The sequence below is a fragment of the Mya arenaria genome, chromosome 2, assembly GCF_026914265.1.
Source record: "Mya arenaria isolate MELC-2E11 chromosome 2, ASM2691426v1".
NCBI lineage: Eukaryota > Metazoa > Mollusca > Bivalvia > Myida > Myidae > Mya > Mya arenaria.
This window is the reverse complement of record NC_069123.1, coordinates 24874667-24888876: the sequence shown is the minus strand read 5'-3', so window position 1 is coordinate 24888876 and position 14210 is coordinate 24874667. Positions and strand designations below refer to the sequence as shown.

The window sequence follows — 14210 nt, the reverse complement described above, 5'->3', positions numbered from 1 at the left end:
ACCTATTTTAAAGCCAAATACCTCCAGCTTATCATTAAAAAAATCAATACTTTCTAAAAAAAAAAAAAAGGTATAAAAACTTCTTTTCATGTTCATTCATTGTTAATTAAATGCAGCTTGTATATCCTTTAATATAACGAAAAAACAATTTTAACAAAACCTTGATTCTGAATATGGTACATAATCCTAAATTATTCAAAAAGGCTTGACACTTTATTTTCAAATTTCAATGAAGTGATAATTTCTTTAAACCGATATTCAATTCCAAATCTACAGATCACAGGACAGTTTTTCTAAGAACACCCCCAATGGCTCTCCCTTCAAGGACGGAGCGTTATCAGTATTAAACACAAATATCAGAGCCATGTACAAACAGGGGAAACTTAATCAAAGATCAACAAATTTTAGAATTGTTTAATCTTCTTGTAATGAGATACATTTTGAAACAAACAGTTTGGCTGATAAATTTGTTACTCTATTTTTGACACCTGCTTTGAATTCAATTGAGATTAGTGATCTTACGATACTTTGTTGCACACGATACTTTGTTGCACACGATACTTTGTTGCACACGATACTTTGTTGCACACTCGTTGAGATGATAGCCCTACAATGTGTGTATTGCTTTTACTTTTTTTTCTTATTTTTTGTTAACAATTTCTTTTTTTTGTATTAAAAACAGAATTATGCTATTTTAGCTACACAATAACAGGTAATATACTTTGCTGAATATCCTACTCTCCCACATCCTCTGAATACCTTGGTGAATATCCTGCCCTCCCAGATCCTTGAATACTTTCCTGAAAATCCTACCTGCCCACATCCTTGATTACTTTGCTGAAAATACTGCCCTCCCACATCTTTGAATACTTTGCTGAAAATCCTACCCTCCCACATCCTTGAATACTTTGCTAAGTACGCCCAGTTGTGTTTTTCCGCAATTTTAACTGGGTTATCAATATTCAGGTATAATCAGTTAGCAAAAAAGTTACTGCACCCACCCTTGAAGCCCTAGCAGGTGCCCCCAGCTGACATGAACGTTGCTCGGCAACGCTGACTGGGTTCTCCACTTTCTGTCCACTACCTCCACACTCGCAGCTGAGAAGATCATGAGTGTCACAGTCTGTTGTCAGGTTAATGGTGAAAAGGTCCTAAAAGTGAAGTAAGTATATTGACCAAGTAACAGACAGATAAACAGTTACTGCACTTGCAACCGAAGGTATTCACAAAATACAAGCAAGTTTTAGTTTGAATGTATAATTTCAATCACAAGGTTGTTGAAACTGTTTTGAACCATGTTGTGAAGGACAATGTTTTAGCTTTTGGCAAGCTTTATTAACTTTTACATTAGGTTATTCATTTATTTGTTTTTTGTGTGTGTGTGTTTTTTATATATTTTTTTTAAATTCTAGCAAAAAGTATGACATTAAATTAGTAGGGCGAAATGACGAGAATTCAAGTTATATTACACTAGTGTAATACAAGACTAGAAGTGCTTCAATGCAACAAAACCAGATTTTTCATATAGCTAATTAATTTCTAGTATTATTTAAAAAAAGCAGCAGCCTTTCTCTTTACTTTAATGAAAAAGAGACATAACTGAAAATCATTCCAGTTGAGTATAATACCCTTGACCTTGACCTCACCCTACTCAAAAGCAATTCAAAGCTAGCTCTTCACAAAAGCTACTTACATACCTAGTTTCATCACTATCCATTAATCCTATCTAATGTTATTGGACGGAAACCGTTTCTCTATTTTTAGTAACATAGACATTGACCCAACTCCCTTTAAAAGCAATCCCATGCTAGCTCTTCACACAATGCACCAGTCAATTGTAACCTTCCAGGTGGTCCAGCAGTGCCGAGTGAATGTGGTGGTTTTGTTTACGCGCCGAAAATAGCGGGGAATGGGCCTTACCTAGGTATCCTGGGTTGCTGGGTTATTTGGCGGGAATTTCAGAAGCAGTTCTTTATGTGGGATAAGCTGGACCGAAATTCAAAGCCCCAAAGTTACAATTGACTGGTGCATAAGCTACCAACACCAATTTTCATCACTATTCATCAATGTTGACTTAAGCTATCGGGCGAAAACCAATGTTTGACACCCACCAAATGACATCCTTATTCTAATAATCATAAAATATACAAAATGTTGCGATTGTATTACACTTGAAACAGGGAATTAATTCCGCTAAACAAGCACAAAACCAGAAACACACTTGCAAGTTTTATTGGAGCTAAATCTCTACAAAGAAGAGTTCCTCTAAGCACAGATAACTCTGATTGAAAACAAGGATAACTCTTACAAAAACATTAAATAAGTAATACAGAGTATTGTCCCTTATTACAAATCAATCTTAACATTAATTATATTTTCTTTTCTTGTTTTTAAACATTTACATCTGTCTTTTATTATGAATTACAAAAGTTAATTTAGAGCACACACACATAATAGAAAATGTCATACTTAAACAAAAGTTTACTAGTTTTAAAAAAATGACAAATGTTGTTCATTACATACATTGACATGAAACAGATAATTAAACTTATTATTCATGAGACTATTCCTGTTCAAAATACTATACATTTGCATATGCACAAAATCATCAAAACAAAACAAAATAAGATGAAATAAAACAATTATGAGTAAAGTGCAGGTTCATATTAATTAAACACACAAAAACAACAACAACAAACCACAATATTAATTATTCACTTGTCATTTCCAATTTTTTTTTTTTTTTAATTAATGTAATTCAACTTTACATTACAAACTTCATAATTTCCTCATTCATTTTTCCACTTTGTAGCACACTAAGAAGTTCACCACTATGTGCACCTTGTTTAGTCATCACATTGGCAAGCTGTAAGGACCCTGGGACCCAGTGGATGTTCTTCACCTCCCCGCGCTGCAGCTCCTGCTGAATGGCAGCAATGTCTATTCTTAGACGCTTATCCCCCACAAGTTTGGTAGAAGAAACAGCTTCTAGTACACTCTTGTTGTCAATGAAAATGTTTATTGGAATAGTCATTTCCATTACACCAAGAATATGGGCCAGCATGTGTCGGTAGTAGATCCCAGCTTCTATTCCTTCCTGGAGTCCAAGAGCTTCAGCTGCTATGGTTGATCGCACCACCCGTCGGATTTTGTTGGCCTGCCAAAAAATAGGGCAACAGTTGCCTTCTCTGTCCAACAGCCAAACGATATGCGCACATGTACTCCCTGTTCCATCATTGATATTACCTAATGACGCATCAGTAAACACAACAATTGTCAAGCTTGAGTCGTTCACCAATTTTGGATACAGCAGGAATGATTCAGTCTCTTTTAACCTTCTTATTGTCTTCCTTGCCCGTATCAGATCACTCATTGTCCCAGTTTTCAACTTGGTGCTAAGTGTTATCATTTCAAAAGCCATATCTGGCCTTGAGCCCTGCACAATCCAATTCAATTTTCCCACTATTTGTCGTAATTTAGTCTGATCTGCCTCATCTAAATATATTTCACTGTTCTCATTACTGACCGGTTTCATATGCTCTAACATTATGCTGTTCACATACTCTGTATGGTCTACTTTCACTTCATCTTTGGTCTGTATCATGTTGAAACCGATGTACTTGAAACATTTCTCTTCCGTCTTGCGTGCTGTGAATCTGTCTCTTAACTTTTCCATCTTGCCTTCAAAACTTTTGCCACCAGCATGCAAGAAATCATCAACATGGCAACAGATCAGACCTTGCAACTCTCCTTCTGAGTACAAACAGAACAATGCTGGATCTAGCTTGCATTCTTCAAACCCAAGTGCTGTTAATTCATCTTTCACACTTAAATAGAACTGTCTGGCACCATCTTTCAAACCATACAAGCCATGCTTCAATTTCCACACATATCCCAGAGGAGTAGAGCTTTCTTTTGGAGGCTTAACAAAAACATCTCTCTCAATTTCTTTCCCTTGCAGAAAAGCTGCTTTTATGTCTGTAGTTTTGATGTCCCACCCCTTTAAGGCGGCAACAGCTAGAAATATTCGCATTGCACCTTTACCAATGGTAGGGCTGTCACTCTGTGTCATGTTATGTTCTTCAAAGCCCCTGACTACTAGCCGTGCCTTCACTTGTCCATCTTTATTAGTCATAACCCATCTTGTAGATAAGGTTTTCTGCCCTATATCTGGAACCTCGTCATATGTTTTAAACTGAACTAACTTTTCAAGTTCTGTCTGCTGTGCAATGTATGTGTCATTTCCTCGAGATTTATTTTCAGAACACATAACTTCAGAGTTGTTGCTAATGGTCGAGGTATTGTTCGTGTTATCGATTAACTTCCAATTAACCATTTCAAGATTTACACTGTGCTCGCCATCAGAATCATTTTTCACGTTGTACCAGTTTTTATATTTTCCAGTAGCCTTTCCTGCACGACTTATAATTTCAGCTGTTTTCCACTGATTTTCATGTTCATATTGAATCTTTGACCCTGCAGGTAAATGCTTACTGTGCTCCGTATTCACTATGGGTGCAACTCTGTTTTGGCAGTTGTCCGAGTTAGTGCCAACAACCGATTGGTTTGTAACTAATTCAGAGATAGATTGTGACTTTTGTCCATCAGTATCAGTTTCACACTTCACTGTAGTTGAACACCGATCTTCACATGACCTGCTTTCTGGTATGCTGTTGTCTGTTGGACCGCTTTTGGATTCAATGTTAACAAGTCTATTAGGTGAGACACGCACAAATACACCACCATGCCTCACAAAAACAACCTTCCCATCTTGAAAGACAACTTTTCCTGGACCAAGCCACCTGTCCTTTCCTTCTCGCTTGTAGAAAACCAAGTCCCCATTGCTGTATTTTTGTTCGGATGCCCTTATTTTTGACCGCAAGGCTCTTCTTATTCTGTCACTTGCCTCAGTTTCAATGAAAGCCTTTCTAGCCCCATGAAGCGCATTTAGGTGATTTGCAAACTTTTCACTTGACGTTGTTCCCTCCAATGCAGGAATATTGTCCTTAAGTATACCTGGTAGATTAGGGTTCTGCCCGAACACAAGTTGGTGGCTGCTAAAACCATTCCACATTTGCAAAGCATTCTTGGCCATGTTTGCCCACGACAGCAGAGTTTGCCTTGAAGTATTCGAGTTCTCAGCTTCTAGCTTTGTTAACATCATGTCTGTTACCGCATGATTCCTTTCACATAAGCCATTTTGAAAGGGACTTTCGCCAGCAGTAGTACAAACACGTACATTGAGAATCGATGTTATTTCCCTCATTTCATCGGAGCTGAATTCTCCGCCATTATCTGTGAGAATTGATGCCATCACCCCATACACACTAACCCAATGATTCATCATGCAATCAATAATGTCACAAGGTCTTTTTCTTTCAACAAATACTGACACAGTATATCGTGACCAAACATCGATCATGTGAAGGATCCATTTACCATTCCACTGTTTAAGGTCCATTGCAACCGATTCATTGAATACTTTTGCCATGGGTAAACCAACCACTGGTCGCGACGGTGTTCTAGCATATAACTTACACATGTCACACTCTCGAACTATCTTGTTAAGTTCATCTTCATATTCGTCTTCCCATGCACCTGCATCACATAGTAACGCTTTGAGCCTTTTGGTTGGTGGATGGGCAAACTGTCTGTGTAGTTTTAACAGCTGCTTCTGACTGTCTTGCAAAGTGACGAAGACATTCTCCACCGGTATGCTCTCAGCTTTGTCAATTGGAATACAGTAGTGTCCAGATGAAGTTAAATTCAGAGACAAGTCTTTGCCAAAAACCGTTGCCGTGTCATTCTCAAGGTCCAATTTAACACCTGCTGTCTTCATGGCTGACCTAGATAACAACAATGGAATATCCGAATCAACAACATCAGTTTTAATTGTCACTGTCTTGCCAGCCATTTCTGCCGGAATGCTGTACTCTCCCTTTGACATCAGTTTTGTACCACCACCAAACTTGAATAACCTGTGACCCTCACATGTTTCAACTTTCCGTCTGTCCGATTCATCAAGTGAATTTAGATAGTCCTTAAGCCACATTTCTCCACACACAGTACTACTACAGGCACTGTCTAATACCGCACACTTTCTCGCATCAATTCCTAGCTGTGTCACTGCGTCTTGCTTGTAACCAGTGAACAAAACCACATTTTCTTCTTCTGTGACATGAACTTTGGCAAGGTTCTCCCAACTGTCGGGGCACTCTGATACCAGGTGACGAAATGAACCACAGGATCTACACACAAGAGGCCGGCCATCCGATCCAACAGGATTTATTTTCTTGTTTACCACACTAGTGTCATTAGCTTTTCCGCGACTGAAACTTGATCGGTTGTAACCTTGACCCTGTTTGCCACCACGTTTTCCACCAAATTTTGGCTGGTACCTCGGTTTAGCCCGAACATATCCAGCAGCTAACAATGCCTCTTCATTTTCAGCCAAAAATGTTGGTTCCAATTTTATACCACTCGTGCTAGTCAAAGACCCTACTGACCCTTCTACAACTTCACCCTTGAATTTTTTGAGAGATTTCTTCGCTTGTTCATACAAATTTGCTCTGTCTTCATAATTCATTCCAGTCAACACAAGCATTTTTTCTTCCTTTGTTATGTTTGCTTTTCTTAGTAACTTGAAGGCTAAAATTTCTGGAGGTAGGACCATTTTCTTTTTCTCAACTTTCTTGTATTTCGAATCAAACTGGGCTATGTAGTCTGATATGGATTGGCCTTCAATTCTGTGATAGTCTTCAAATTCTTCAAACTTTTCTAAACTGTCACTAAGATCATCTTTAGCTAAATGTTTGTCCAAAAAAACTAGTAAAATGTCAAGACCATCATCTTTCTTGAGGTCTTCAAGCTTGACTTGGTCAAATACCTTTTCTCTAATATGTTGTTCATGGTTTTCAGGCAACGATAAGGCAATCACAACTCCTTGCTTTTCTTTCACCAATTCTGTGACTTCCCGCCAAGCCAAAAGTTCCTGTTTGTACAATTCATAGCTCTTCCCATTTGTTAAACTGGGTGGATTTATCTTTGTTGCCATTGTTTACACTCTTTTCTTGGGCAACCACGCTCTGCTACCACTGTTAATTCCGCTAAACAAGCACAAAACCAGAAACACACTTGCAAGTTTTATTGGAGCTAAATCTCTACAAAGAAGAGTTCCTCTAAGCACAGATAACTCTGATTGAAAACAAGGATAACTCTTACAAAAACATTAAATAAGTAATACAGAGTATTGTCCCTTATTACAAATCAATCTTAACAGGTCAGCTGATAATAGTTTATACAAGCATAGATTACCCTGAGATCTTTGAGGGAGAACTGTACATCACTTTTGCCCTTATCCCGGGCGTCCATCACAGCCCCACTCAACCCCTGCTTGCTGATCTGCCTCTGGTATACCTTCTCCTCAATACTGCCCTGTAATTTACATGACTATAAAAATCTAGGGCCAGTTTCAGAAATAATCTAAAACTAAAAAATAAGTTCTCGTCATCTGAGTCGACAGTTTAATTAGACAAATTTATATCAGGTTAAATTATTATTATTATTATTATTATTATTATTATTATTATTAAAGTTCTTGCTTAACCTGAAGTTTGTTGTTTTTTTAGAAAAAAAACTAGGCACTGGTTTAAAACATAATTATCAAGTTTTGCCATAATACCAAAAAAAGCTGAATGATATTTACCTATCAAAGCCACTGCTTTTGTTTAAGCTTTTAATCCCCTTGTAAAAAATTGTGTGTGTGTAAATTTTGCCAACAAAGGGCATAGGGTTAAACAATTTTCATCAATTTAAGCAAAATCATTTCTCACTAAGATTCATAAAATAAACAATGTCCTATTTGCACAATAATGACTAAACATTATACATTTTGCCTTTCCTTACAGAAAGATACTAGTATGTGAGTTATCTAAAACTGTGTATCAGTAGTAATTAACCGTAGTTAGGAGCCTGTAAATATGTACGGCATGCCTCTGTCCATCCCTCCACACTCGAGCCATGGCCTGCAAAATGTACAAGCAAAACAATTTAAATTGTAAAAGAATGTAAAACATGGATGGGTAAACATAATAAGCGACCTATGATAGCTAGGCGCAGCAAGAGTGTCAGGCGGGCAATGTACGCTGTTTTTTACAGTAATGGTATTGTAGCTTGAGTCTGCGTTTCTGAACACAGTAGTGATACAGGCATATTTTTATAGGAATCATGTATTATATCTGATATCATGACTCTTGAAATGTGTAGATGCCAAGGGGAAATACTTTAGGGCACTAAAATAGATAACTCTGCCAAGACATAAGCTATAATAGTAAAATTGCGGTTGTTGCCGCTTATAAGCTCATCTTTGAGAGAGATCCTCACCTGAAGATCATTAGCAGGGTTCCAGTCTATGTCGTAGAGCACCAGTCTAGATGCTCCTATCAGATTTAAGCCAACACCGCCAGCCTTTGAGCTTAGTAGGAATATGACTGAAAAATAACATGTATGTTCTTACTACTGCTTGCAAATAAATTTAGTGTTTCAAGATTTTGTACATTAAATGATGATGACTTTAACTCCCCCATCCAGTGAATATCAAATAAATCTATTACCTATTAATTGACTTCAATCTAAAGAAACCTACATATATATATATATATGTTGAATAAAAATATTATTAAACAAACCTAGACTTTTGTCTTCTGAAGAGGGAACACATATCATTTTCTATTAAAAGTCACCTACTGACACCAAAATAAATAGGAGTCATGAACTATGGCCGATGTGCATACCAAGTCATCCAAAAGTTATAAATAAAAAATGAAAGTATAATATTGCTCACGCAAAGCTAAATAAAGTTATCCATATATCTCTGCTATACTTCAGGGGTAGCACAAATCACTTGACAACAAAAATCGCTGATAATAGAATACCCCATACACTCTTGTGAATGTTTGCTGTTAAACCGTGTGACCAGCTCCTGCCTGCGAGCAGTGGGTGTCTGTCCGTCCAGTCTGAGATAGCCATACCCTGTCCCCTTACACAAACACTCAATCAGATCCAAGGTCTGAAAAAGATAAAGGGCAAAAATTGAGTACAATAGACAGATTGACGATTGACGTAACAATTCATATAATGGTAATTGCCAACCAGTTATTGATTGGTTGATATCACAACGAAATGATGTAACTGACCAATAGCATACTGGCTGACTACTTTGTATATGAATGCATACGTACATGTAGACAAAAGCAGTCAATGTGTCTATAAAAAGTTATTTCAAAAATGTTTTAAAATGCATTCATTTATCTAAATAATAAATGCATTTGTAGCAACACATATTCTTAAAACAATAAATAAAAATGTAAACTTAAACTTAGAATACAGGGTTCGAATTTAACTTTGAAGAGCACTCGCAAAATTTTGCAATGCTTTTTGAGGCAACTCACAAAATGAAAATTCAACTTGCAATTTTATCATTCGCTTTATTCCCTTATAATAATGTCCAATTAAAGTAGAAATTTACACCTAAGATATATTATGAATTTTAAAAAGTATCAATCTTGAGTGACTCGACTACTAGAACTTGTTGATGGCTTTTTCTTTTTGGGGGGTATGGAAACACTCATCAGATGCTGGCCTGATTGGGCTAAGTCAAGGAATGGAAATCAATTGTTGATGAAATTTGATTGCAACTGTTTGAAATAAAAAAAAATATTGTATATAATGTAACATTTAGAATTGACCAAGAAACCTAGTTTATGACTCCATGTTACCCAGATCAAAACTAATCTAAGATTTCATCAAGGCAAAACTTCTGATCAAGTTTCATGAAGATTGGTCCAGATATATTGCACAATAGAGCGTCTAGAGTGTCCACAAGTTTTTTTTAAGATTTGACTCAATGACCTCATTTTTGACCCCACATGACCTATTAGTTTCAAACTATTCCAAGATTTCATTGAAGCATTTTGATAAAGTTTCATGGAAATTAGAGCAGATGTATTGCCTCTAGAGTGTTCCCAAGATTTCTATAAGATATGACCTAGTGACCTAGTTTTTGACCCATATGACCCACTTTTAAAATGCAGTCGAAATTTAACCCAAGAGAACATTCTGATCAAGTTTGAACTTAATCAGATCAATCACCACCATAAAATAGTTTCGGACAAGATTTTTGAAAGATTTGACCAAGTGACCTAATTTCTTATCACATGTGACCCAGTTTAAAATATGTCCAAGAGTTCATCAAGGAAAACATTCTGATCAAGTTTAATGAATATAAGACCATACATATTGCCTCTAATGTGTTTCAAAGATTTTTCTAAGATTTGACCTAGTGACCTAATTTTTGACCCCATGTGACCCACTTTTTTAAATGGTCCATGTTTCTTCGAGGGGTACATCATGAATAATTTTGAACAAGACTTGACCAATCATTACCATGATATGGTTCTGGACAATATTTTTCTAAGATATGACCTAGTGACCTAATTTTCGATCATATGTGACCTAGTTTTATTTACAACAAGGAAAACATTCTGATAAAGTTTCATGAATATTTGACCATGTATAATGCCTCTAGTATGTTCAAAATATTTTTCTAAGATTTGACCTAGAGACCTAGTTTTACACCCCATGTGACCCACTTTAAAAATAGGTCGAGATATGATCAAGGGGAACATTCTGACCAAGTTTGAATATTTTCTGATCAATGCCTACCAAGATATGGTACCAGACGGACAGACAGACGGACGGAATGACGGACGGACAACGCCAAAACTATATCCCCCTCCCGAAATCCTCGATTGGCCGGGGGATAATAAAAGCAACAGTAAATGTAGCGTGGATGCTTTGGACCATGAAATATATTCAAAGGTTGATGGGGTTTACATAGAGTGCGGGAAAGCGCTAAATTTAGCCAATGATTGAGCTACATGTTTGTAGGTGATTACGTCATTTCATTTCACTTTCTATAATGCACGCCTCGGAGCATCCCTGAAAGATTCGAGATAAAACTCAGCTTTTTCCGTATTTGTTCTATTTTTGAAAACTTACTAGAGCATGACTCCGTACTGTCTTCTTTATACTGGTAGTGTAAACATGCCACTTATAGGCTGATCACACTCGACTACGTAGCGGAGTTGAGTTCATGTTTAATATTATATCTACTTTCCTTTTAACATTTTGTGGTCTAGAAAAAGCCACTCGCAGAATTTTGCGAGCTTGAATAAAAGTTACTCGCAATTTGCAAATGTCGCTCGCATTTTGTGAGTATGCGAGTCTAAATTCGAACCCTGGAATATACCTTACAGTGGTGATTTTTGTTTTAGTTCATACATAACAAGAGCCGTCGTAAGACAGCATGCTCGACTACGCCGCTTTAACTTAGAAGTGAATACAATAACGATGTAATATTAAGTTTGGTCTCTTTATGTCAAACCTAACTAAAATTATTCGATGCACAAGGTCACTTTGATGCTGCCCTCCCACCAGCCTGCCCGAACAATGATGCAAGTCATTCAAATAACTTGATTTCCCATTATTGAAATGTGGTTAAGAATTATATTACAAATATGCCTTTCAAAAGAAATTAAAAAAAAATAAAAAATTCAAAAGCCATAATTTGTATTTAGGGTTAAACTGGAGTTATGTTTCTTGTTGTAAGATGGTGGTAAATAATTTTGAATAAAAGATAATATGGAGTTATCTAACCTCATTATGTGATAGCTCTGAACAATTGTGTGAAGTATAAAGTCAATTGAATGAATGGTATTGGAGTTTAAAGTAAAATCCCTACTTGCCCTAAAACTTTAACCTGCCCTAAAACTTTAACCTAAGTCAATCAGGGGCCATAACTTGTATAAAGGATAATATGGAGTTATGTAACCTCATTGTGTGATGGTCCTGAACAACTGTGTGAAGTATTAAGTCAATTGAACAAAGGGTATAGAAGTTATTAATAAATATCCCAACTTGCCCTAAACTTTAGCCTAAGTTCCACAATCAATCAGGGGCCATAATTTGTGTAAAGAATAATATGGAGTTATCTTACCTCATCATGTGATGGCCCTGAACAACTGTGTGAAGTATTAAGTCAATTGAATGAAGGGTATTGGACTTATAAGTGAAAATCCAAACTTTCCCTAAAACTTTAACCGGACGCAGACGCCGACGCTGGGGCGAGTAGTATAGTCCACCTAGTCTTCGAAAATTTGAGCTAAAAATGTCATTTTGAAGATTGTTGTTGAAGCTTCTATGGTCAAGTGTATTGAGCTATTTATCAACTCATTTTAGTTTGTTTAATATGTCATGTGATTTGAAAAACCAGATCTCCACTTACACACGCAATAAATATGTAATAATGACAATATTCTTCAATTTAGAACAATACCTTTGTATGATTGGAGACGACCACAATTTTCTCAAGCATGTCTGATGTGTGTATGCAGTGAAGTAAAGCGGATAGGACAGTTAGTTTGCCTGAATGTTCCTCTAATCTCCTATCCGGCTTGAAGTCATCAGGAAACAATTCCAGAAGGCCATCGTAAACACTGGTCTGTGAGCAGATACAAAATAAAACAATAAGAAACAAAATTAAAACAAAAATCACCACTTTTCAGTGCCCAAATTGTTACATATTGCTTGTAAACGGTTTTTACCATTAGCTTTTTTGGAGTGTTTGAGCCAGCATTCCTGGCATTACGACACGCTTTAATTGCAGGGACTTAATCCTGACATGCAACATGTTATAAAACGTGTCACTTTTGATCTCTGTTCCAACAGTCAAAATGAGCCACACGCCTGTGGTACCAGACTTATTTAATTTAACAGTGATAAACAGTGCTCTACAAAGTTGACTAAGATGATAGCAACAGACAAGTTAATAGAATAATTAACAGATTTTGTTGTCAACTGGCATTTCAGTGAAATTAAACCTTATAAAAAACAAGAGCTGTCACAGAAACAGCGCGCTCAACTATTCCACCGCTTTACAGTGTAAGGATTTTCTTTACGGTGTAAGGATTACTTGATAAACTAAGGTTTGGTGGTTGAGTACCATTGTATAGTTTTAAAAGTCGAGCTAAAAACAAATGTTTCAACAGTACCTCTGCATTCTCCAATTCGTCCTTATCCCTCTGGGCTTTAAGGGCCTTCTGGTATATGAGCCCTGGGTGGTTACACAGTTGCTTGAGTGCCCCGATACAGACAAGATGGGGGGAGCCTGCCAGACAGCCTGATAGGCAGGACCGTACAAGCTGGCTTCTCAACAGTTGATGGTACAAGCTTAACTGTAAGGGTGAAGGTCTGCAGAATAGCACTATCTCCTCTGAAAAGTTAAATATGAATTGTCAACTGATACACAAGGTTGGTTGTCCGAGCAGGATAGGGTGGAACTAGATCTGCCAGACATAACAATATGCAAGATCATTCGAGTTTACTTTGCAACAGCTGGCCAAAAAAAGCTCGACTTTTAGGTAGTGGGTTGGTGGAAATTTTTTTTACAGCATGAACTTGACATAGGATAACCCATTTATACTGAGCTTGTTAAGAAACCACAATAACAGTTTATTTTAAAGCAAACCTTGGTTTAAATCTCTACAAAAATACCATGTAGTGTTTATTATGAAGCAAATATTGTAACACATGTATGACATATATATATACAAGGGCCACAATTAAGAGTTAATAATGCTACCTTGGTTTTGATCAAACAAAGTCAAGAAATTTGGCCAATAACCAAATGTAAGCAAGTTTAGTAGATAAGATTAGAAAGGCTCAAGATGTGACTTTGGTAAATTTAACATTTCAAGGGCCATAACTCAGGAGATAATAGTGACCTGCTGTTGATTACACTCAGTTGAGATATGATTCCAACTTAGATTATACCTTATATGCTTAAGTCAGAGAGCGGACATAAAAATGTGTTGCCCTCAGACCACTTTCTTGAACAATATTACCCCTATACATCTGCCAAGCTATGCAGGAAACATTGAACTTCCTCACTTTTTGGCGGCAGGTACTTGTTGTTAATCTCCTGTGTGCGTCGGAGCACGAACATCTGGGTCATTCTGGCTAGCTCCGCCCCCCTCTCCTCCCCTAAGGCAACCTGGGCGGGTGTGGCTCCTGGTTGCCTTGACGACACTATTGGGTCCTCGTACACTCTCTTGAAACCTGAACTGGTACCTGTTAAAATAGCACTTATATTT

The 14210-nt window shown here is 37.0% G+C and overlaps 1 protein-coding gene across 2 annotated transcripts in view; it reads right to left on the bottom strand.

Moving 5' to 3' along the window:
- Positions 1 to 14210, bottom strand: part of LOC128221239 (DNA repair and recombination protein RAD54B-like) — a 38062-nt gene that overhangs the window by 1057 nt on the left and 22795 nt on the right. For both annotated transcript variants that reach the window (XM_052929769.1, XM_052929778.1), the window contains exons 17-24: positions 14008 to 14187; positions 13110 to 13330; positions 12395 to 12559; positions 8941 to 9067; positions 8383 to 8489; positions 7959 to 8024; positions 7315 to 7434; positions 1002 to 1151 (exon numbers count right to left, since the gene is read on the bottom strand). In XM_052929769.1, the coding sequence (XP_052785729.1) occupies positions 1002 to 1151; positions 7315 to 7434; positions 7959 to 8024; positions 8383 to 8489; positions 8941 to 9067; positions 12395 to 12559; positions 13110 to 13330; positions 14008 to 14187 (1136 nt within the window). The remainder of the gene's footprint in view (positions 1 to 1001; positions 1152 to 7314; positions 7435 to 7958; positions 8025 to 8382; positions 8490 to 8940; positions 9068 to 12394; positions 12560 to 13109; positions 13331 to 14007; positions 14188 to 14210) is intronic.